The sequence below is a fragment of the Hesperophylax consimilis genome, chromosome 29, assembly GCF_061612785.1.
Source record: "Hesperophylax consimilis isolate HC1 chromosome 29, BYU_Hcon_1.0, whole genome shotgun sequence".
Classification (NCBI taxonomy): Eukaryota; Metazoa; Arthropoda; class Insecta; order Trichoptera; family Limnephilidae; genus Hesperophylax; species Hesperophylax consimilis.
This window is the reverse complement of record NC_142864.1, coordinates 18,312,527-18,337,425: the sequence shown is the minus strand read 5'-3', so window position 1 is coordinate 18,337,425 and position 24,899 is coordinate 18,312,527. Positions and strand designations below refer to the sequence as shown.

General features: G+C 33.9%; 1 protein-coding gene across 12 annotated transcripts in view; it reads left to right on the top strand.

Annotated features, from left to right (window-relative positions):
- bt (projectin protein bent) overlaps nucleotides 1-24,899 on the top strand; it is a 278,571-nt gene that overhangs the window by 73,742 nt on the left and 179,930 nt on the right. For 5 of the 12 annotated variants that reach the window (XM_089649273.1, XM_089649280.1, XM_089649272.1 and 2 more), the window contains exons 7-22: nucleotides 3,495-3,630; nucleotides 4,301-4,504; nucleotides 5,304-5,605; nucleotides 5,989-6,615; nucleotides 7,001-7,173; nucleotides 8,083-8,256; nucleotides 8,774-9,028; nucleotides 9,700-10,302; nucleotides 10,622-10,726; nucleotides 12,714-12,908; nucleotides 13,694-13,801; nucleotides 14,463-14,570; nucleotides 15,408-15,542; nucleotides 19,411-19,521; nucleotides 22,768-22,878; nucleotides 24,651-24,770. In XM_089649273.1, coding sequence (XP_089505399.1) covers nucleotides 3,495-3,630; nucleotides 4,301-4,504; nucleotides 5,304-5,605; nucleotides 5,989-6,615; nucleotides 7,001-7,173; nucleotides 8,083-8,256; nucleotides 8,774-9,028; nucleotides 9,700-10,302; nucleotides 10,622-10,726; nucleotides 12,714-12,908; nucleotides 13,694-13,801; nucleotides 14,463-14,570; nucleotides 15,408-15,542; nucleotides 19,411-19,521; nucleotides 22,768-22,878; nucleotides 24,651-24,770 — 3,467 coding nt within the window. The remainder of the gene's footprint in view (nucleotides 1-3,494; nucleotides 3,631-4,300; nucleotides 4,505-5,303; nucleotides 5,606-5,988; nucleotides 6,616-7,000; nucleotides 7,174-8,082; nucleotides 8,257-8,773; nucleotides 9,029-9,699; nucleotides 10,303-10,621; nucleotides 10,727-12,713; nucleotides 12,909-13,693; nucleotides 13,802-14,462; nucleotides 14,571-15,407; nucleotides 15,543-19,410; nucleotides 19,522-22,767; nucleotides 22,879-24,650; nucleotides 24,771-24,899) is intronic. The other 7 variants (XM_089649275.1, XM_089649274.1, XM_089649282.1 and 4 more) reach the window with 5 other exon arrangements.

Genomic DNA, 24,899 nt, shown 5'->3' with positions numbered 1-24,899 from the left:
TTTCAAAGCTATAGGTCCCTACCCCGACACAGGGTTCTGTCGTGCACTGGGTAAGTTTTCCATCATTTTACAACAAAATTTGTATTACAAAGCCTGCAGGAGAACTTTTAATATTGGCAGGTTATTCGTAACCCTGGAATGTTTGTCTATCTTATAAGATGTTGTTTCTTAAATTCACATCTGGTTCTCTTAAAACTCTTAAATCGATGAGGGTTTTTCCATAACGTTGAGATTTGAAGATTACCCTCTTATAGAAATATAACTAAACTCTCGCTAAATCTCTTCTATGATTACATAGCTACCCTTAAAAATGTGTTCAATGCGTGCAAAAAAAACATAAAAAGTGGAATTTTTTTTAGGTATACTGTCATTTCACGTATAGTTCCCAAAACAAAGTTTTCTCTTTTTGCTTATTTTTTCCTCAACTTATTCAAAGAATACGTCCAAAAATTAAAACAAGTAAAACAAGTTGTAAGCTCAGTATCAGAACCCATTATTAATCTATTTTTAAAGTATTTGGGTGTTCCCCAAGGAACGGAATCGGGTCCAACTCTATTTAACTATAGTTGAAATAGTAAAGAATGATATTTCAAATTCTTATTAGAATTTTTTCATGGTATTTAAAAACATTGAGAATATTAAATAATATATATAAGAAAATATTAGAGGACTGTAATAGACACTGATAGATAAACCGATAGAAATGCGTTAAGACGATTTTGTGTGCCAGTAGTAAGCTCACTTTTCGTTCTCTTTTTGCTAAGTAAATCTGTGACATTTCTTTGCAAACAATCATTGATGATACTTCTAGAGACTATCTGTTCAGTAATGATAACAGAAGAGGCTAAACCATAGGTAGACGAGCGATTGTGGTTTTCGAAAAGAATAATACTGTGAACTTTGATCATAATTCTTTATGGTTTGCGTTTTTTAAAATAAAATGATAAGGCGATGTAGGCTTGAATAACGCAGTTTACTGGCAACACTAACTTGGATTCTGATTTCTATAAATTAACCTTTTAAATAAACCTTCTTTTTCATAAGCAACTGTACTGCGTTTAAGACGTATTTACAATTTACGATGGGTCCCTTATTTTATCCATACAGATTTATTTATTTTTTATTTTAAGTATGTTTATTGTATTTTATTTGTATTAAAATATATCCCAAAAAATGGTTTTTTATTTGTACTTAATTTGTTTTTTAAGAAATATTTACTTTTATGTACCATGTGTTTAGTATTTTTTAAATATGTATGTTAAAATGTAATTTATGTTTAAGTATTTTTCATGTTTCAACTATATTTTATACTTCCTTTATGATATGTTTTATGTACGTAAGTATATCACTAACAAATATGATCCAAAGTTGTGTATAACAGAATCGTAATATATTTGTTTTTATAATATTTACAATCTTACCTATTATACACATGTACTCATTAAAAAATTCAACAATAATAAAACTCTTCCAGTTTTCGTAAACCCTGATAGATTCTGTTAAATGAACACGAAGCGAAACTAGAAATTCAGTAGACCTCAAAATCTATCAAAGATTAGTACTTAAAACGACTGTAAGAACATATTTAGATAGAAGACTAAATTAGTACTAGTCTGTAGAGAAATAAAAGTCTAAGACAATGAGTTTTGATATTATTTATTGTTTTTGTGTTTAATTCGTAGAACTCCATTTAATTTTTTTATAAATTTAATTTAGATTAAATTTGATAATATTATTATTAAGTTCTGCAAGTATTTTAGTTTTTTATTATTGTGACAGCTGTTTCGGCTTACAAGGCCATTTTCAAACTGTGGTTAGTCCACATTGAGACGACGTTTTTATACTATTTCAAATGTAAATTTTGAAGGCATACATTGATTTATTACTGGTTACACCGATGACATGATCTATTGTTGGTTAAACCAATCTATGTTTTCCGCTCAGTAAATGGTAATGGGTTCTTAATTATTTACTAATGACTTTATTGCTATGAATTATTTGGGTGCATTATACTGCTTGGGTTTTGTGAAAATACTGAGAAGTGGTGAGTAAATTATTTTCCGTACTTTATTAATTAGTGTTAAATTTGGGTCATTCGTTCGTTTATTGATTTTTAATTGTTCAAGTAAATTTAATCTAATGCCCTTTTTTTCTATATGCAATGGTTTAGGACCCTTGTTGTTAAGTGGGGTATGATTATTCACCAAGAGATGTTCTGCGAATTTTGAGGATGAGTTTTTATTATTATAACATCGTATATGTTCGTTGAATCTAGTTGAGAATGCCCTCCCCGTTTGTCCGATGTAAGTGGCGTTACAATCGGCTATAAAAACTAAAACACTTGCAGAACTTAATAATAATATTATCAAATTTAATCTAAATTAAATTTATAAAAAAAAAAAAAAAGTTTTGATATTGACCATGACGTATGGCAGTGAGGTATGGAACTAATAGAATAAAAATGAAAGTTGACTGAATAAAGTTGAGACAAGATCTCAGCAAACGAGAGTATCTGATAAATTCATGTATGCACGACGAACGCATTACAAAAGATTCAAAACGAGTGCAAGACAGATGTGAATACATCTAAAACCATAGATGGTATAATATATCTAAAAGGCGGGTAATATTAGGCGGGTGCCAAGATTATGTACGAGGAAGATGATGAGCAACAAGTCGGAGGCATCTCAAAAAGACTAGACACTCTCGAATACAAAAAACATTTGTGTCGGGTAATTTAAGAGTTGGAATATTTTTTTGGTATGTACTGTAAAAGGTGACGAGTTAACGCAGATGAAGTAAGAAGTGTGTATAGGGACCGTGTTCTAGGGGTTATCATAATGTTTAGTTAATTAAACTATTGTTGGTCATTATGTTAAGAATTCTAAATTGGTTAATCACTCTATCAAGTGCATTTCGTGATAACATCTATTAAGAGGCCAATAATGAAAAAGCTGTCTTTCTTCCGTGTCAATGCTTGTTCTGGCGCTCCTAGTCATCTCAATTCGAAGCCTCAAGTTAAAATCGTGTATCCCATTTTCTGACCTATGACTTATAACATTCCATTTCATAATCGTGCATCCTATTATCTGGCCTGTGTCCTACGTCAATTTTTGGTAAACGCATTTGGTATACCATCATCTAACCTGTGACCTACGTCTATTTTTGATAAACTCAGATTCATAATCGTGTATCTTATTACCTGTCCTATGACTTACGTCCATTTGTTGTAAACCCAAGTTCATAATCGTACATCCTTTTATCTGGCCTGTGACCTACGTCCATTTGTGGAAAACGCAGGTTCATAACGTGTATCCCATTATCTGACCAGTGACTGACGTCCACTTATGGTAAATTTAAGTTCACAATCGTGTATCTCATTATCTGGCCTATGACTTATGACTATTTGTGGACAGATGAAGTTCTCAATCCTAGTGTGTCCCATTATTTGTCCTGTGACTTATGTGGCGGTGTTATTCTCAATGTGTGATCAGGCGACGAAGCTCCCGTGCCTGAGGACGGCATTAAGCCCACCTTCACGGAGAGGCCGGTCATAAGGCAGACGGACGATGGCGCTACCATCAGTTTCGAGTGCAGATGCGTCGGCAGGCCGAAGCCGGGCGTCACTTGGTTAGTACAACACAATCATCATTACACTTATTACTCAATTACTAGCTGCCTTCTGTGTTTTGGGTCAAATGTGGTTTGTACAAGGGAAGAATCTTAATTTTTCAGTTGTCATTACACACAAGAGGACTTAAGGCTCTATGCCATCTTTGGGAATGGGTGTGGATGACTTTTTTTAGTATAGGAAAAAGTAAACCTAGTTTTTGAGAGACTCGTATTATAAAGGGGAAGAAACAAAAACAATTGTGAACACAACGAGTTATAAAAGCATTTCCTCGTGTGGCTAATCTCAACCGTGTTCAAATATTGGGCAAGTGTTTGGCATCTCTACAAATCTGATCTGAAGATAATACAGATCTTTGTTAAACGACAAGCTTACGCGAAAGGGAGACATGCCAAATGCGTATCCTTTTCAATACGGTGGACATTTTCTACATGAGAATTTAAAGATTTGCCAGCATCAATCTTTTCTCCCCCTGTACAACACGCTCATTCTTTACATTTCCTATAAAGATTTTTCCATTCATCAACCTCCAGTATGACTTAAACCTTAGAAAAATCACATATTGACCAAAGACCACAGATATATTATTATTAAATTCAATAGTCTATTTGTGTCAAACAATTTTACATGATTTTTGTGTTTTTACCAAGTTTTTTTTATGGATTAAAGGTGGCATGAAAAAACGTTGATAAAAGAAGGTAGCAGACACAAGATCTCACTGGACGAGGACCAGAGTTTGTACCACATGGCTAAGCTGGAGATCAAAGACGTCAAAGACTCGGACCGGGGGGAGTATAGAGCCATCGCCAAAAACAAGCATGGGGAAGGAACGGCCAAAATTAATCTTAATTTCGAAGGAAGTGGAAAACCAAAGTAAGTTAACCATACCCCAAGCAAACTGATTTTCATCAATTTCTTTAACTTTTGTAATATGTAGTACCATCATCGTTGCGTAGGGCCAATTACCCTAGAAAATTAATAACACGTTTAGTAAAATGTTGGCAGTATTTACTTGTATTGCATGGCAACTCTGGCCGCTAGAGAAAGTAAACAAAGCCTCACAACTCGTGGCGCTAGGAGGCATTGTGCAGCATACTGCCATCAAAACGTATGGGTAATTTAAGAATTTAGAAAGTATTATAACCATTCTACAGTATTTGGTAAGACTGACCAGTTTTCGGAATGTTTCCACGGCTTTCCGTGCAATTCAAGACCGTGGAGAGTGGAAGTACCTGGCTCATTGAAGCTTTTTAGTGAGGGTTACGATCATAATCAATGATCAATGAAATAGCATGTGTAACAACAAGGCTTTTTAAATTTACGTTGGGTGTTCACAAAATCGCTGTCCACATTGGGTCTTAAAATATCCGACCCCAAGTTCTAGCATCTGGCACACCATCATGCGAGCACCCATCATTTATCATTCTCACATTTGCAGTACAGTAGAAATCAGAGATTGATGGATTTTTTTTTTAAATGGATGAAGCTTTGAGACATTTTAATGTCAATATGCTCAAATTAAGGTTTTTCAAAATAAAGAGAAATATTTACTAAGCATTTTTGGATTACAGTAGATACCTAAAATGTTTCCAATATAAAGAGCGCTTTTGAAGATTTCTTCCCAACTTTATCAATTTTAATGGAAACATAATCTGATGTGATTTATTTTCAGGATTCCTGATGGGAAACCTCCCCGTTTTCCTAAGAAACCTACTATCCGACAAGAAGGCGAAATATTGATCATGGAATGTCTTCTGGAAGCTTACCCAGCTCCAGACATCACGTGGTTCCAGAGGGATACGGAGATTAAGGACTCCGGTAGAATGAAAATGTCCAGAAAGGCAACTGCCAAGGACACTTATCTCCTCACCCTAGAAATTCAGAACCCTACTTCGGAACACGGAGGAAACTACCGGTGCAATGCCTTCAACTTGTTCGGAGAGAGTAATGCTAACATTGCCCTCAATTTCCAAGGTATTTAAGTGTCTTACAAACGAAATATTTCGACGTTTAAGACTTCAAACCATGCTTCATCTTATAAGCATGTAAAACAAGATAAGGCCAAATGAATCTGCCACCGTCTTTGACTAGCTTCTTAATGCTTTTACAAAACGGTGATATGGATTTGGTGAGTAATGGTAAAACTTACGCAAAACGCAAGCAGTTGCAAAACAAAATAATATGTATCTAATGCTTTTCTAACCAACCCGCAAAATGACTCTACATGATCTCATCATGTTCTGACGTCGAATAACCTCACGCTAAACGTTTAATTTTGTTGAAGAACCATTGGCAAATGATTGGTGGAGTTATTTAAATTGTTGAACCGTTTGTTTAAATATTTGTTCTGTTCTTAGGTGGGGACGATCAAGATGGTTTCGCGCCGTCTTTCACGGAGAAGCCGCGCATCATTCCCAACGAGGACGGGACTCTTATCACCATGCGCTGCGTCTGCAAAGCCAAACCAGCCGCAGAGGTGGTGTGGTACAAGGGGGCCACCGTCATCAAGGAGAGCTCCAAGATCCAGGTCAAATCGACTATGCTCGAGGAAGACACATACGAACTGGTACTCTCGCTCTCCAACCCTGCAGCAGGAGACGGTGGCGCGTACAGGTGCCACGTCAAGAACGAGTTTGGAGAGAGCAACGCCAATCTAAACTTGAACATCGAAGCAGAGCCTGAACCAGAAGGCGATGCACCAACCTTCGTGGAGAAGCCTCACATCCAATCCAAGGAAGGAGGCAAACTTGTCGTCATGGGTTGCAAGGTCAAGGCCAGCCCCAAGCCGACAATAGTATGGTACCACGAGGGTAAGCTGGTGACGGATTCCTCCAAGATCAGGATGAGGGTGGAAGTCCATGAAGACATCTACACCATCATCCTGGAACTGAACGACCCGGGACTGGAGGACTCTGGTCTGTACAAGTGCAACATCAAGAACGAACTTGGTGAACTTAATGCCAACTTGACGCTCAATATTGAAAGTAAGTTATTTTTAGTATAATTCTGTCTAAAATGCACTGTTCCATTGGAATTGGATTCTTATTTTTGAATAACTCAAGGGTGCCACATGATCGCATTGTTGATAAAGAAAGAAAGAAAAATAATTAATTCAATTTGCCTTCGCAACGCCCTATTGTCTTTTGATAACCATTTATTGCCTTGATTCTTATTGCCAACTTTGAATCACCGATCTAAATGAGAAAAACCGTTAATGGACCAAAAAAACTTACAATGTTGAGTGACCTAAGAAAATTGACCGTAATTATTACCATAAAATCGTCCGCCATCGTTTTTGAAGAACAGGGCAGTTGATTGATGATTATTTAATGAACAATTTTTTAATAAATTGATTGTATTTATTTCCAGTCATTCCCGTGATTAAGGAGAGGCCGAAGGTCATCAAGATCGTGAAGCGCAAGACCGTCATCGTTGAATGCCACGTGATGAGTAAATTCGCGCCCGATTGCACGTGGTTCAAGGAGGCTTCCGCTATCAAGGAGGACTCTAGACACACAGTGCTCATTGAGCCCGTCAGAGAGGTACAGTACACCAATTACAACATGCACACTAATACCTAGGAATATCGCGAGTTCTATTCTTTTTCTATTGATGGATGGGTCAAATGGAGACATCAGCGACTGAATCTAGCTTCGAAGAATATATAATTCTTCCGGCGTAAACTCTCAGTGGAGATAATAAAACCCAATGGAGATATTTGTGACTGAATCCAGTCTACAAGAATGTATAATATTTTTTCCTTCATGTACTGTCAGAAGCACATGAAGTTGCATCCGAAACTGGTTAAGAATTACAGTTTCAGCTGAACATGAAAGTGGACTGTAAATAATTTAACTTGACGAAATGAATTGGTGTTTGCTGGAGTTGGGTGATTGGGTGTGTAGGAATGAACAATGTATGAAAGGAAGGAAAAACAGGATGACCAATCACTTACTGCTGTACCTCTGTGAATAACAATAGAGTGAGTTCCACCGAGATACCTCAAAGTAATTATTGCCACAACAACACGAAGGAGTACTTGAAATGAAATAATGCACTTTCTAGAAAATAAAATTGCTTTTTTTGATTACGAAAAACGCCAATAACTTGCTTCCAAGGTAGTCCCAACCATTCTTCTGTTTTCAAAACAACTGCACTCGAATTTGCACCATGTTCTTGCCATTGTTCCAAATTTCAAAAAATTTCCCAGCATGGTGATGGTTAAGGATGGGTGGGAACTGGATAAATTACATCCCGGTAGGAACTAAGCACATTTTCATTTCAAAACCAAGCAGTGTCTTTGTCGGGATCTGTGTTGTACTGTATCACTCGCAACATGAACATATCTTTGTAAATCCTTTCTCAAACAAAGTCAAACGTATGCTCTATGATTTGACGTCCATTCGAATTAATTCAATGTATTTTAAAATTGTCTCTTTTGCCTATTCCAGGGAGAATTCGCCATTAAGTTGGAGATCTCTAACATCACTAAGATGGACAAGGGCTCCTACAAACTGGTGGCAAAGAACGAGAAGGGAGAGGCCATCTCTCAGGTGGTGGAGGTGTCTGACATCCCCGAAGAAGAGGGAGAGAAACCCTACATCATCAGGGGACTTAGGAACATCGTAAGTATTGGCTTAATAGGACATAAATGGGAAAAATAATGAAAATCAATTTATTTGTTATTTCATGTTTCAAACTTGCTGCGGATGATAATTGTATAGCAGTCAACGGAATCCATTACTTTCCCAAGCTGTTTAAGGATCAAATGGGTTCTTTGTTGGCTCTCACGTCAAAACTCTAATTTTTTGATAGTAGCTACTATTTAATGATTTTAAATGCCCTTTTTTGAAATTTGTTTTGCTGATTTAATAATCTTTTATTTTACAGTTCATGACTAAAATGAATCTTGAAACCTTCAAGGCTAATATTGACAATATCAAGAGCCTTAGATATATCATTTAGCAGCACCATACCTCTTGTCAAGCTGGAACATAGCAGGTTGTGTTATCAAACCTGATGATGTAAAGTGGTCAAGCACTGTGTTCACAGGTTCAAATATCTTTAAAACTGTCTTCGATCATGCGTCAATTTTACCAATAATTCGTTTGCTCTATTAGAAATTATTTATTTTCCCAACAGTCCAAGAAGAGTAACGAGACGGCCGAGTTCCTCGCCGTGCTCAAGACCCTGGACAAGAGCAGCAAAATCACCTGGTTCAAGAACTCCGTGGTCATTCGTGAGTCCAGCGAGATCAGTATCTCCTTCGATGGAACCAACGCGCGTTTAACCATCAACAAGTGCTCTTCATCCCACAGTGCCACATACAAAATCGTCATCAAGAACGAGTTCGGAGAGGACGAATCCTCAGGAGAACTCTTGGTGCAAGAGGGCAAGGTAAACTTAACACATTTGGTTAATTAATTAGTCTGCCTTTTGTCATTTCATGATGAGAGTCTATGATTTATAATGATACTTTGTAAGTTTAAAATACTTGGTTTAGTAATTACGCGATGAATATGGATATGACTAAGCGTCTACTCTAGCTGAGAACTGGGATGAGAGAAAAAAAAGCTTTAGCAAGTGTAACAACTTATATACAGTTAACTATTTTTGCCTTACTCTAACACTACTAGTGTCAGATTAGCATTTTAATAAATCCACACCTTTATTTTAATATCTTCCCTCTGCTTTTTCATAAGTATTCTGGCGTCAGTTTTTGGACAAAGATTTCTTTTAAATACTTCCAGTTTTGTTGATTCTCGACTGCTTTCACTAGTTTATTTTCAGTAGTTGTTTATCTAATTCCAATTTTACTCTTTTGCACACCAAATACACTCTATGGAACTCTTAATATCAATTGCAAAAATAAATAACAATAAAGTTGGTCCCTTTAACATTGAATTAAATAACTTAGGTTGCTAATAAGAGCTGTCTTTATAAAATAAACACAATGAATTGATCAAACGCACTTTTGTGATGTTATTAATATGTCAACATTAAGGCTAGATTATTGAAATGTTCTCAACTTTGATCGTTTTACTGTAATATAAATTTGATTTTTATAGGATGAGGAGGAAGTTGAAGAGGAAGAGGAAGAAGTGATTGAAGAAAATCACGTCGAAGAAAAGAAAAAAGAAGAAGAGAAGAAGAAGGAGGAGGAAAAGAAAAAGGTTGAGGCTAAGAAGGTGGAGGAAGCCAAGAAGGTCGAAGAGACCAAGAAGGTCGAGGCTAAGAAGATCGAAGAAGCCAAGAAGGTCGAAGAGACCAAGAAGATTGAAGCCAAAAAGGTCGAAGAAGCCAAGAAGATCGAAGAGACCAAGAAGGTCGAGGCTAAGAAGATCGAAGAAACCAAAAAGATCGAAGAGACTAAAAAGTTGGAAGCCAAGAAGATCGAGGAATCCAAGAAGATTGAAGAATCCAAAAAAGTTACCAAGAAGGAAGAAATCAAGGTAGAAGAGAAGAAACTTGAGATGAACAACATCGAAAAGAAGTCCAAGTTGCAGGTCGAAGAGACCAAGGTGGAAGAACTTCCCAAACTGAGGTCCACCAAGGCCAAGGAAGAAGCCGTCGAAGAAAAGAAGGAATCTGTCGCTCTGAAGAAGACAGCAGAGAAGACGGAAGAGAAGAGGAAAAGCCTCAAGAAGAAGGTCGTCGCCAAGAAGGAGGAGGTGAGTGATGATATTTTTGTGATTTTTTTATAAAAATAATCTATTTTATTTCAGGCGTTTATCCAATTCCAACAATGTGAAATACAAAATTGGAGGATATTCAAGCAATTTAATATTATTTTATTGCGATGAATACACATCTCTGTTACATGTTCTGTGTACATATTTATGTTCAGTGGTTAATGTTTCTTATATCTAAATATTCACAAAATACTTTTAAAAATGTCAATCTTCTATCCATATCTTGTTATTAACGTTTATATGTTACAATTCGTTGCACGTCTATGTTATTTGTTGACATTTGCTATGTGTTCATTAGGAGATTGAGTTTGTCGACGACTATGAGAGGCCAGTTTTGGAGAAGTACGAGAAATTCACTCCAACTCCGATGGAGAAGAGGGCAAAGCAAGAAGAAACGGCCCGGGTATTTATGTTACTTTTTTACACTCGCCCTAAACAACTACAGCTTACTTTACTATTTCAGTATCTACTTTTAAACTGTATACTTTCAAATTACAACCTTAGCAACATCACTAAGGCATCATTTTTCTAACATTATCTCATTTGGTATCTGAGGCCACCAGCGCAAAAGTGGTCTTACCACCATTCTTGAATTAATTGCCTCATTTTGTCAGTTACTTTCAAATTATTTGGTGAAAGGTTTCTTTCTCGTTGTTTTTTCATTTTCTTGTCAAAACAAGTTTTGTATATATTTTAATGTATAATTTAAATTGATATTTTTCTGCCACTAAGAGCACAGTTATAACCTTTATTTCTATCACTGCGACGAGGATGCATTGGTTATAAAAGGTTTCACTAGTGGTATACATAATATCTTTTTGTAATTTTAGAGTTTTCATTGTAGATAGATTTTTTACAGCTTTGCTATTTTTTTATTCAACACTGCTTTTACTTTGTGACTCAGATCTTAAAATTTGACACATTTTTCATTATCTACACAAAACATGACATGAAGCTACACAAAAACACTTAAAAATAAAATTAACTATTTGTTAATTTTTTGAAAATATTTCTTGAAACTGAAAAAAATAAACACCTCAAAGACTCCATCTCAAAACACAAATAGGATTTGAAATCCTCGGAATTTATTGTAATGTTCTGAAATTGGTTCAATGTATTTATTTATAAATTTATTTCATCAGTATGACGATGATGGTTCCGAAGAGGAGAACGAGTCGTCTGTTTTAGAAAAATATGAAAAACACACAACAACACCTTTTGGAAAAACACCGACACAAAACATCGGAAAGGTATACACAACAGACAGTACACTATATAACACACAAAACACAATATAAAATACTACACACAAATCACTGTACAACACATTATACAATACAGAGTACACTATACAACACACAATACACTATACAACATACAATGCAATATACAACACACAATAAACTGTACAACACACAATACACTATACAACACACAATACACTATACAACATACAATGCAATATACAACACACAATAAACTGTACAACACACAATACACGATACAACACACAATACACTATACATATACCCATATTATTTTATATCAAAATTATTTACACCTTTTTACACATCCCATTTATGCAAATACACAAATATGAATATTATCATAAAAAACGAAAAAAATTTACCTAATTTGCTTATGTACAGAAATCATTTGCGTATTTTTTTAAATTTTACATTAGTAGATTGCTGCTTTAACATAACTTTTTTGATAAAATTACCGCTGTAACATTAAAAACGTTTTGTATAATATAATTTTTTAAAAAACTAGCAGCCCATTTTAAATAAATATTTGACACCCCCTGAAATGGATGCCAGCTTAATAGATTCACCTACCATCATACGGATTGAAATCTTTAGAGCCCAGGCATCAGGTTGGAATTCTACCAGTATTTCAAAGGAAGATGCTCCAAGGAACTGACATCATTGATGCTTTCAGCACCGGTGCATAGTCGGGTAACACGCCATAATAAAATTGTCACATGTGATCTGATTGTTTCCAAAACTAAACTTTTTGAGTTCAACAGCTCAGCTGTAGAACTAGTCTACGATCTCTGTGTCCCATCCCTTCTCGTTAAGACCCATATTTACTCTTTCTTAACCTGAAAAAGACCGTCTACACAGCATCCCCAAAGATGACTGTGTGTTTCCGTAACCGTTCGACAGTATAACGTGTCAAATAAATTTAGTACTTTAAGCTTTACTTTTAAACTTTAAAAGGAAGAATGTTTTATTTCACTCGGTTTAATAACGGCATGCCACAGGGATCTCCTTTAAAACCTACCCTAAAATACTAAAGCTTCTGATAATCTTTTTTTACACTCTATAACATAAAATACAACACAAATAAAAACATCATTATATTCTTATGTCAATCCTCGCCTGTAGCCTGAAAAGGTGTCCATCCAGAGTATGGAGAAGCCAACTCCTCAAGCCGCCGAGCAGGCCAAGTATAGTCCGGCGCCCAAGAAATCCATGGCAGTGGAGGAGCCAGCAGCCGTGCCCGAGATGCCCACTGGCAAAGTGGGTAAGGCACCTGACCTAGGGCCCGGAGAAGATGTCAACCTGAAGCCTATCCCTCAGGTAACCTACAACCCAACCTAACCTAAAAACACTTACAAAAACGCCGAAAAACTCAATAATATTGATCGCTTAAATTAAATTAGGAAAATTCAATATGAATGAAATAAAAAGATGACAGTTTGATAACATAAGGTAAATTCGTTACAATTAGGTTGATTTATTAAAATCAGTTCAATTCGATAAAATTAGGAAAACTATCAAAAATAATGTCAATTCATCAAAATAAGGATAATTCTAGGTGGGTAATCAAGACAATTCAAGAAAATAAGGCCACTAAAAAAATGAGGACAGTCCGGTAAAAGAATGAATAGCGTAATAAAATAATATAAAATGAGGTCAAATCGATGTAATAATTAGGACAACTCAATACAATAAGGTCAAATCGATGTAATAATTGGGACAACTCAATATAATAAGGTTAATGTAATAAAATGAGGTCAAATCTATGTAATAATTGGGACAACTCAATACAATAAGGTCAATGTAATAAAATGAGGTCAAATAGATAGCAAATATATGTTAATCTATTGAATCAAATAATAAAAACAACATTGTTCCTACTTTTTTATTAAATTCTGATAAATGACTTAAATTGATGGCTAACAGTTTTTATTTTCATATTTATTTTAAAGTAAGTTTGATAATTAAGTAACTCATTTTAGAAGCACCCTATTACATTTTTAGTATTTTTTATCTTACATTTAAAAAAAATAAATTAAATACATAAGCCCTCATTACTAACTTACAAAGAATTTTTACACAAACCATGAATTTCCATCCCAAAGTTGGAGCCCCAAGCTATCCAAGCCAACGAGAAACCAAAAGCCAAGGAAGTCGAGAAGCTCTCAGTATCTGCGGTCCCCAAAAAGATCGGCGCCAAGGCTGGACTCAAGGTAAACTCACTAATACAATGTTACATACTAAAACAACACATAGTCATTAACAAATCAACATTCAAATATTATAAAGAGATGTTTTGTGTGTAAAATAAATTTACACAAACCATTTGTAATATTCAAAACGTTGTACATTATGCGACTTGTTTCATGCTCATACCACGAGACTTCAGTGAAAGTCTTAATTTTTTTTTATTTAACCTGTTTTGGGTACAGCTCATAAAGTCTCATAGACATCGTTGTATCTTCTTTACTGCCATAGTGAGAAATTAGATCTAAACGGTGTTACAAATAAAAAACACTACACTTTATATTCAAATCTAAAATCTTTAAAAGTTTTTTATTTTTGCATAAAAAAATTTAGATGTTCATTTCAAACAATTAAATTTCAAAGCTTATTTCATCTGTATTAACTATTAGCTATTTTCTGTATATTTATCTTATTTTTTCTTATATTGTGTAAAACTAGAATGATTCGCGATATGAGCGTGAAACTTCGTGTGTATTTAATAATTTATTTTTAACCTTTTTAGTCATAGTATAGTCAATTAATCTTGTAAAAGTTGTATTATTCTCAATTTAATTTACTCTGTTTTGTCGGTATAATATTGTGATTGTCCCATTTGTACTAATACCATGATGTGTTATGTGTTTGAAGCCAGGGGAAGTTGATTTTGTTGACGACTATGAGCGTCCTGTTTTGGAAAAATACGATAAGGTCTCACCGACTCCACTCTCCAAACGGGGAAGTCTCTCAAACAACAAGGTATACACAACTACTCACTATTTGTTAGGTCAATTATATTACCTTTAGGTCAATTACATCACTTTTAGGCCAATAACATAATTTTTACGTCAATTTAACGAAATTAGAACAATTAAATATATTCGATACAACTCAATAACGTATGGTCACATTAATTCAATTAGGACAATTGTAAATAATTGGGACAAATCAATATAATTGGGAAAATTTTAATATAATTAGAACAATTCAATATAATCAAGACAGTTCAATATAATTAGGACTATTAAATATAATCAGGAGAATTCAATATAATTATGACAATTGAATATAATTAGGAAAGTTCAATATAATTAGGACAATTTCATATAATTAGGACAATTCAATATAATTAGGACAATTTATTAAATATAATTAGGACACTTCGATATAATCAGGAAAATTATATATAATTAGGACAATTCAGTAAATATTTTTACCGTGAACGGTGGTCAATTTATCAAAATGTGAATAACTCTATCCATACAAAGTATAATTAAGATAAATAAAATAAATAAGGACAATTTTATATAAGTATAGAATTTCAATAAATCAAGGTCAATTCAATAAAATGAGGACAATTCAATATATGTTTAGGACAATTCAATCAAATTAGGACAATTCAATACAATTAGGACGACTCAATAAAATAAGGTTAATTTAATTAGATAAGTAAAATTGAATAAAATAAATAAGCCAGTGAAAAATATTAGATGTGTCCGTTTCTTAAATATCTGATGTAGGAATTTAGAATACTAAATGAAATATCATTTGTATGTTTAAGTACACATTTTAAAATTAAACCACTTATACAAACAGACAAAAGATGACGAATCAGAGTTTGTGGACGATTATGAAAAACCAAAACTCGAAAAATACGAGAAAATAACCCCCACTCCAATCGAGAAAAAGACAGCCGACAAAGACAAAAAAGATACACCAAAAACAAAGAAGGTACCACAATATACTTCACTTCTTTGTCACAACTTTATCTTTGTTTTATCACTTACTTAATACATTTATTACAATCAACACAAATTATTCACACAATGTAATAAAAATCCAAGCATTTATTTTGTAATAAATATTTATTGAACGCCATTGTGTTTGTACACACTATTTTATGAGAACACGCCAAACAATAAACGATTGCACTGAAACCGGTTTGTAAAACCAAATCGGTTTTGGCATATAATATCTAAATGGACCTTCATTGGGGCAAATTAAAAAAATATAAATACACATAAAAAATATCTAAAATTCTGATTCTGTGGTTTATAATATCTGACCTAGCGAAAGCGCGGTTACTGCGAAACCGGTTTGCGTGTTGTTATAAAATAATGTATCACAAATCTATATAATTTTATAATGTAGGTTTTATACAAAATTATCGTTTAAAAGCAAAACAGATGCTTGCATTTAAATAAAACACATTTTAGTTCATAACATAGATTTGTTACAACTCTAAAAAAATCCAAAATTAAAACAATTTTTTTCATAATGCTTATTTAAAAAAAATCATTTATTGTTAGGATGCTATCATGGAATCCTAGTTTGACAGCTTGACAAGGTTAACTTTGCAGTCAATTTTACTGGGGATGCTGTGTAATTCTCAATATCGCAGAAGAGTTCAGCAGTTTGCAACCTGTGGGATTTTAGCATCCTCAATAATATGGGGTATTTTGTAAGGGAAGGTTGGGAAGAACCAGACTATTCAGATCTGGTCACCAAAGATGGCTAAAGCCATTCCAAGCAACGATTCGAGTCTTTCACAAACTTCTACGTGATTACCGAAACCTTTAACTTTTTGAAAAGTTTTTTTTTTCATTTAAAAACAACAATTATCATTTTCTGTTTTTCCTCCTTCATATAATCCGAGTCTCTTCAAAACCCGCCTTAATAAATCCCTTCCTACAGCCCCTATCTTAACCCGTCTCAGCACGTTGCCCAACCAGTTAGCGACGTAGTTCCCCTGTTCATAGTTTCACTGTTCAAACAGACATTTAAAAAACGTATTCAGTTCCTCTACTGACCGCCTGTGAAGTTATCATTGTCAAACTGTAAAATAATTTAACATGAATAATGTTTAACCATACATAAAGGAAACAACGGAGATGGGCCATGAAGGATTATGAGACAAAAAGCATGTAGCGTCAAGAAGAATCCAGATTAACTCATTAATAATAGGTAGCTCGATCTACTTAGGTACGTACTCGCAAGTACGTACTTGCAGCCGAAATCGTAAACAAAACAAAGCAACCTACCTGCTTCAAGTATCTACTCGCCTACCTACGACAATGCGTCGCAGTCGGTCTGGCACATTACGACAACTAGCCAGAAGGTTCGAGCCTATCGCCTATGCGTTAACACAGTGCGACCGAAACTTCCCGAAAGGCCCAGACTGAGCGAGTGGCTCCAATTTAGTTGCAATTCATCTACCTACTGTTGCCACCGGCCGTATAGTATACGGCGACCCGCCTTCGCATCTAATTAAAAACGGAATTGCAGGCCGTTTCCTGTTCAACTTTTAGTACATTCGTAATATACCAGAACACGTATTCATGCACCTAAATTTGTCCTTATAATATACAATGATGCAATGCAAAAATATTAGGATTATTATGAACACGTGTTGCGACATCGTGATAACATATTCGTGTTACTAAAAGTTTATTAAAAAACATAACGATTCATTCGTTAAAGACCTGCAATCCCGTTTTTAACCGGATTAAGAAACATTTTAAGAGATTCTTAATAAATTAGCAATATTTTATATCAGTAAGTTTTCTCCGTGAAGTTTGCTCATAGCTAGGCGACAGTCGATATGCTTCTATGCCACATCTCTATTTGTTTCTATTATGTATGTGTTTAATACTTAGTTTTTAATTTCATCCCTGCTTTGTTTTTTCACTAATTTCGAAGGTAAAAATTCTAAAAACTGCTGAAACTGAAAACGGCCGCAATGACAAACCTGTTCCTGTAATACGAAAAGGAATTTTGAAAAAAGCAAAGGTTATTTTCATTTATTTTTGAATGGTTGTTTGTATCTTTTCTCTCTATCCTATAATAAATAAAAAATAAAGTAATTTAATCATTGAAGATAATATTAACGATCCTCGAAAATTAAGATAATGTTTGTATTAAATAATTATAAATTTCCATCTGTAAACATCCTTTATGCTAGGCACAAAACCTTGTCTTATAAACTTTAGTTTATCATTAAAAATAATAATATTTGACAATTCAAAATATTTCACCAACAAATGTAGATATAATATGTCTCGACGCCATCTAGTTAGAAATTTTTGCACTAACAAAGCCTTTCCTACAAAAATTAAGTTGGTTGTTAACAAGTGGAAAAAATAAAATAATCAGTAATTGTTGATTGAGGTACTAGTACATATTGAATTATTTGGCGGGTTGAAAATAAGCGGACATAGCTCAGTGGTTTCAGAGCACCTGACCGGACATCAGAAGGTACGGGTTCAATTCCCGTCCGGGATATTTTTAATTTGTATTGATATTTCAGGCGACTAATTATTGCTTGTAATTATTTGTTATCCTTTATGCTAGGCATAAAACCTTGTCTTTAAACATTAGTTAATCATTAAAAATAAATAAATAATAATGTTTGTAGTTCTTAGTCGAAGTTACGGTTAAATATGACCGAAGGGGATAGAGTCGGATTAGCTCATTGGTAGAGCAGAGCCCCGACAAGTGCTGGGTTCAATTCCTAGATGCGACCTTTTTCGGATTTTTCTGTTTCAAATTTTCGTTTGAAAGTCGCTAATATTGTTTCCAATAATTAAATACTAAATTGTTTTCATCTATTGCCAATTCAATAAATTTAAATTTTTCAATCAACAGTGACAACGGCTGCCACTGGTGGTAAAAAGTTTTTTCCAATCGTTTTGATATTTCAATTGTATAACTTCCTTAAAAAAAACTCATTTTAAAATTGCCCTAAAAACATTTCACAAATTCCTGTTTTGCTTATTTAACTCTCATGCGATGTAATTTATTATACACTGAACAAACAATTCGTAGAAGTGTGATCTATTTATCTAATACCTTAGGACTACTATGCCACAGACAGAACTCATTATTTTTTAAATTTGTATACCCCACATGAGGTAAACTATTTGGAGTCAGTAAGACTATGGCATCCCCAATTGGGGTTGTTGTGATGCTGAAGGTTGTGGGGATGGGAAGAAGATGAAGGTGAAGACTTTAAATCAATGAATTGTGAAGGAATACAAATAAATTAACTAAAATTATCTTGCACGTACCGGGATTTGAACACGTGACCTTCGGGTTGCTAGTCCAGAGCCTTATCCTTAATTGGTCAATTGATTGTCTACTCGAAAGATTAAGATACCTTCTTCACAAGTGGACACTTCATCTTTATTTAAAACAAAAACTCTTAATTGGGAACGCGTGTGTAGAACGACCTGGAGGCCAACATCCTCTCTATTGTGCTCTCAAAATCTATCATTTGCTAGAGACCTAACTGCTAACCCACCTCGGTTCTGAACTGAAGGGGGGAACCTGTGCAATACAGACATCTCTTGGATAACTCCATTAGTTAATAGTACTACAGCCATCTATGTTACGCAGCTCAAACTATCAAACAAGCAGTTATTAAATATACTTTGCCCATATCAACAGAAATAATGTAGTAAATGAGATTTTTTTGCGCAAATGTACACACCCACGAAACACTTGTATTGGTTAATCTCTTCAGTGTTTAACAAATTTAGTTGTGTTATTCTCGTGTTTAACAAATCATCCCTTGTAACTAACTGACTTCCATACTTTTAAGGAGGAAACCACAAGTATTAAGGTAGAAGAAGAAAACAAAAAGAAAGTGGATAGAAATGGAGTGGAGACACCAACCCCTAGTGTCAAAAAGGGAAGTGTCAAGAGCGCGAAGGTCTGTCCCAAAACCACCCTTAAAACTATAATAACTTGCTTATTTAAACACGCAACCAAACCACACACAGCCAATACAAACACTAACATGTTTACGATAACCCAGTACACAGCATGAAGCATTTAAAATGTTCCGCATAATATAAAAACTATAATTACAACACATTAACAATAAAGTGGGTACCGCATCTTAAAGTGTACCGCATCTTAAAGTATACCGCATCTTAAAGTGTGCCGCATATTAAAGTGTACCGCATTTTTAGCACATTTAACACATGGAATGAATATGTGATATTTAATACAAACCACAAATAACACCTTTTCACATATTGTTATAATAAGGTTAGATAACTAACATTTTAAAGTAAATACATTATTATCTTACATTAATATCTCATTATTGTTAATAAGCAGATAAACAATAAGGATAATATCTTACGATGGGATATTTCAAAGAATTTGAATAACCTATCAAATTTCAACGTTACTTTTAAGGTTTTGAGAAAGTTATATTCAAGTTCTGTCATTTTATCATTATAGCCCAGTTGCTCTTCATAACTGATACAATAAAATAACTTGAATAGAACAGAATTTGAATAATTCATCAAATTTCTTAATTAACAGAACAGAGTTAATTTTTTAATTAACTGAACATGAAAATGTACTTTGAATTTTTATGAATTGTTCAAATTCTATGAAATAACTTGTCTTAAGATTATCTACACCATATATTTATACCTTTAAGGCTGTCACAGACAACGCTTTAAGCGCGCTATATTTTCGTGGCTTGAAATAGACCAAGCCATGATGCGAATAGCGTAATGTGTCGCCTACCTAATACATCTTTCTTATGTTTTATGTTAGTAACTCTAAATATACACTACACCGAAATCTCACATATCCTAAAATACATCAAAATAGTCCGATAAACTGTTATTAAATTGAAAGGTTTTGAGAATAAATTACATTTAGTGACGTAAACACTGGCATTACAAAAGCTTATTCACAGGAATGAAATTGAATGACTCACACAACTTATTTACGCACATATTAGATCTTACACCATTTCTGTAATGTTCACACAATAATCAATGATTTTCTTTTCCAAAATGAGGACAAATGCACTAGCGTTTTAACAGAACGGCTTCAATGGTTTTAAAACAAACATGTATTTTTTAGGTATTTGGTTTTATTAGGTGATAGTCTTTTGTATCAAGGCATAAAATGGTTATTTGGATTGCCTAAAATTTGACCACTACGATAAAGACATTGTGCCAGAACTCTGCACAAAATGTCTGTGGGTTCCATGAGATTTATAATAGCCATGATAAGGTTGGATCAATCTGCAATATCGTTTCCTAAGATGCAAAAATGTTCAGGAATAAGGAAGTTGAGTCCATTTTTTTATTTTTTTTATCAATGTTCGCATTCAAACTTAAATACTGGTATTTTTTTTTTTTTTTTTTAAGTTTGTTTTCATAGTTAAATTAATTCTCAAAGTTTAAATTTTATTAAGCCCGCCAAAACGAGCGGAATCCGAGCGGTAACAGGCGGGGTGTGGTGTGACGTCATTAGAACTGTGAAAACCACGTCGCTTAAGCATTATGTATGGAAAAAATTTTAATTCTTCAACAAGGAATTCCAGTAATTTTTTTACCAATGTTAACCGTCTATTATAATTGATGTTATTAAAAAAAAAGAAAATTGATTAAGATTTGATAGTTAAATTAATATTTTAAGTTAAAATATTTGCTTTTCACGCCCGGTACGGTATTGCCGTCGCTACTTGTTGACGTTCCCCGCGCGAATTCAGGACCACCGCGCAGAAAAGTAGAGACCAAAAGTAAAATAACGGTTTACAGCCCAGTTCACTGTGAGACTTTTCTGAGCGGCCGGCGGCCTGAAGTGTATCATTATGCTATGTGACATGTATAATAATAAAAACATCTAAGTTATGCAATAAACAACATATTATTATAAAGCACTATACGAATATGTATCTTTAGAAATCCATTTCATATAATAATAATAACAAATACGTACATATATTTGACAAACCCAAATAAACCTTTGGCCTATACACCTCTCTCATCTAAACCGACCATCTCTCATGTAATAGAAAGAGATGCACCATAGGTGTTCCGTTGTACGTACGAGTCACGACACATGTGACGACAGAATTCTTTCGACCAATCGTGGAGCGTATACAGTCTATTGCTATTGAATGCTTTTTCAAGAACGTTTAACTAATTCTAAGAATAATAATATAGAAATATAATTATATATTTAGAATCGATATTTTTTGATCTACATGAACATATTTTTTATAAGTCAAAATATTTTTCACTCAACTTCCTTATTCTAAAGAATTTAAAATTTGTGAAATATATAGTTTTTGAAGCTGTGAGGTCAAAGAGAACAAATATGATGTTTAGTTAACAAAAATATTGCTGAAATGTTAATCTGAAACGTAGTCATAAATAACATTACCTACATGACGCTATCGTGCTTAATTTTTGGGTTATTATGTCGTGTTGCGCTTCCTCCTTCTTTAATCAACGTTTCGGACAGTGTTGCAGTGTTCATCATCATGAAGATGTGAAGCGCAACTTGGCACAAGAACCTTAAATTAGGCACAGTAAAACTTATGGTCGTGAAAATCTCAAATTATTTCTTAGTTACATATGTCTAAAACCTGTGATTTACATTTTATATTACTATGCCTATGACATGACAATAATTTACTAGAAGTGAGGTTAGGTCAAAAAAGGTCAGGTTAAATTAGTTGGATTGTTTGGTGTGTTCCACGGACAAAGTTGAGTTTTGTAAATTTATTAAGAAAATCCTCAAATTATTTGTAATCCGGTTAAAGCGGGATTGCATTCCGTTTCCTGATAATTTTAGTATATTCCTAATATATAATGAGGAAATGCGAAAAACAAGTATTTTTAAGAACAAGTGTTCCGACATTGTGATAATACAATCGTATTTTTCTAAAAGTTTCTTGGGTTTTCATTCGTTAAGGGTCTGCAATCCCGTTTTTAACCGGATTAAGAATGATTTGAAGAGATTCTTAATAAATTAGGAACACTCATTTTCTCCGTGTAGGGAGTAATTTTTACTCCCATTCTGAGTTTTGGGTCCAGAGGGTAATTGTCGTTTAACCGCTTATATATGTCGCTTTACTTGTACCTAACTATGTGTTGTAACTAACTTTCAATGTTTCTGTCTACCCGTTCTATCGAAGGAACCTGAACCCGAGTTCGTAGACGACTACGAGAGACCAGTTCTTGAGAAGTACGAGAAGATCACTCCAACACCTATTGAAAAGAGAGGAAGTGTTAAAGAAAAGAAGAAGGTACAAGCACTACAATACAGTAACAAAAACAATAACAGTAAAAAAACTTGTCTTTATTCATCGCGGTTTATGTTCATACTGCGAATGTTTAGAAAACAATCGTGAAAATCTAACCACCACAGAACAGCCCGAACTCCCAGTGTGACTGTGGAATCCCCAAATGGGGTATGTTGTGAAGGTGGAGGGGGTGGAGAAAGAAAGGAGATGAGTAAGATGAAGGTAGGGACATACCTGGCAATTCAGATCTGGTTACCAAACAAGGCTAAAGCCATTTCAAGCAAGTACCTCCGTGATCAAGGGGTAACGATCTCTTGGCTAGTAAGCCGGAGGTCACGGGTTCAAATTCCGGCGTGCGCAAGTAAATTTTATTTGATTAGTTTGTGTTATTTCACAAATTATTAATTTAAAAAAAGTATATTTACTCTATATAGTGGAAGATACTCTCAGTTTCGCTCTGGTGTAATACCACCATTCAAAATTTAAACGTTGCTTGAAATGGTTTTAGACTTGTTTGATGACCAGATTTGAATAACCAGATACTCCCCAACCTTTCTCTCCCATATCTCCTTCCCCACCTCACCGGTCCCAGACGGTTGGTAGCTGGGACTTTGGTAAACAACTTTTAAAATTCACCCCTCGATGTTTCGCGGTATGAGCGTGACGTGCGTTGTAAAGCAAATAAAAATCAAGTAAAAAACCCTTCATTCCAATTAAATTTAAAAATGTAGGAATTCATAAAATTATTGATTAATTTTTTTTTACATTTTCCACACACAAAAATATTCCATACATTGATACAAACATACATCGCAGCTTGCTTTTTATGTTATTTACACCTAATTTGTATAGTCATTCATGAAGTTGCTTCATCGTCTTTATTAAATGTAAAAATTTTTTGATTGTCGAATTCAAAATTTGCTTTGGAAAACTTTTTTTGCAATATTATCGAATACAAAAGATTTTTAAGTAAATAAAGATGATTGAAAAAAAACTTTTTGAAAATTGTGAAATATTTTATATAGTGTTACTAAACATACATTCAATAAATGTTTAGGAAATCGAAAGTGACTATGAAAGTGAGACAGATATTGAGGAGAGTGAGAAAGAAACGTTTGAAATGAAAATTAAAACAACACACCCACAGGTAAACATAACATATACACACACAAAATATATCAAACACAAATACACTCTCACTAACAAATAATTAAAAAATATAAAAACAATGCTAAAACGTTCTGAATGGGCTATAATTTTTCAAATATTTCTTGAATTCAGGCCGACAACGTCAAATATGAAAAAGATGTTAATTCTGAAAGTGAGGAGAGCGAACCATCACAAAAAACACCTTCACAAAATTCACGTTTCACCAAACCACACAACACACCAACACTCAAAACACGAACACAAAATAAGGACAATAAGGTAAAATACGTACACTATCACTAAACAACCACAATTTCACTAAAAACAAAAACTATATTGATTAAACAAATAAAGATAACGACATGATGATTGAAATTGTGTAAGCATGTCCAATAGGTGAATGAATGAAAATGATGTGTTTTGATTTATAGTATGATAAACATATAACATTTAAAAGAAAACTAATGAAGAAAGAGAAAATATAAAGCTTAAAAATTGAACGGAAAATTATGAAGAGAACGGATCCTTAGAAAAAATAAGAATGAAGACTTAAAAATAGTATGTGGTGTTGTAGATAAAATAACTAATGTAGTATTTTTGTCAATTGCTTACTAAAATCTATCTAGCCTGAAGAGACTCCCGTGTTTGTCGACGATTACGAGAAACCAAAGTTGGAGAAATACGAAAAGATATCACCCACACCCATTGCCAAAAAAGCAGTACTTGAAAAGGGTGAAATTAAAAAGGTAAAAAGTAACAAAATTTACGTTAAATAAAAAACATCCAAATATTTAACTTCTCAAGTCAAGCCATTCCAGTGAACGTTTAGATAATTATGAGTGGATATCTTTCACTAACGGTCAAAAATACAATTA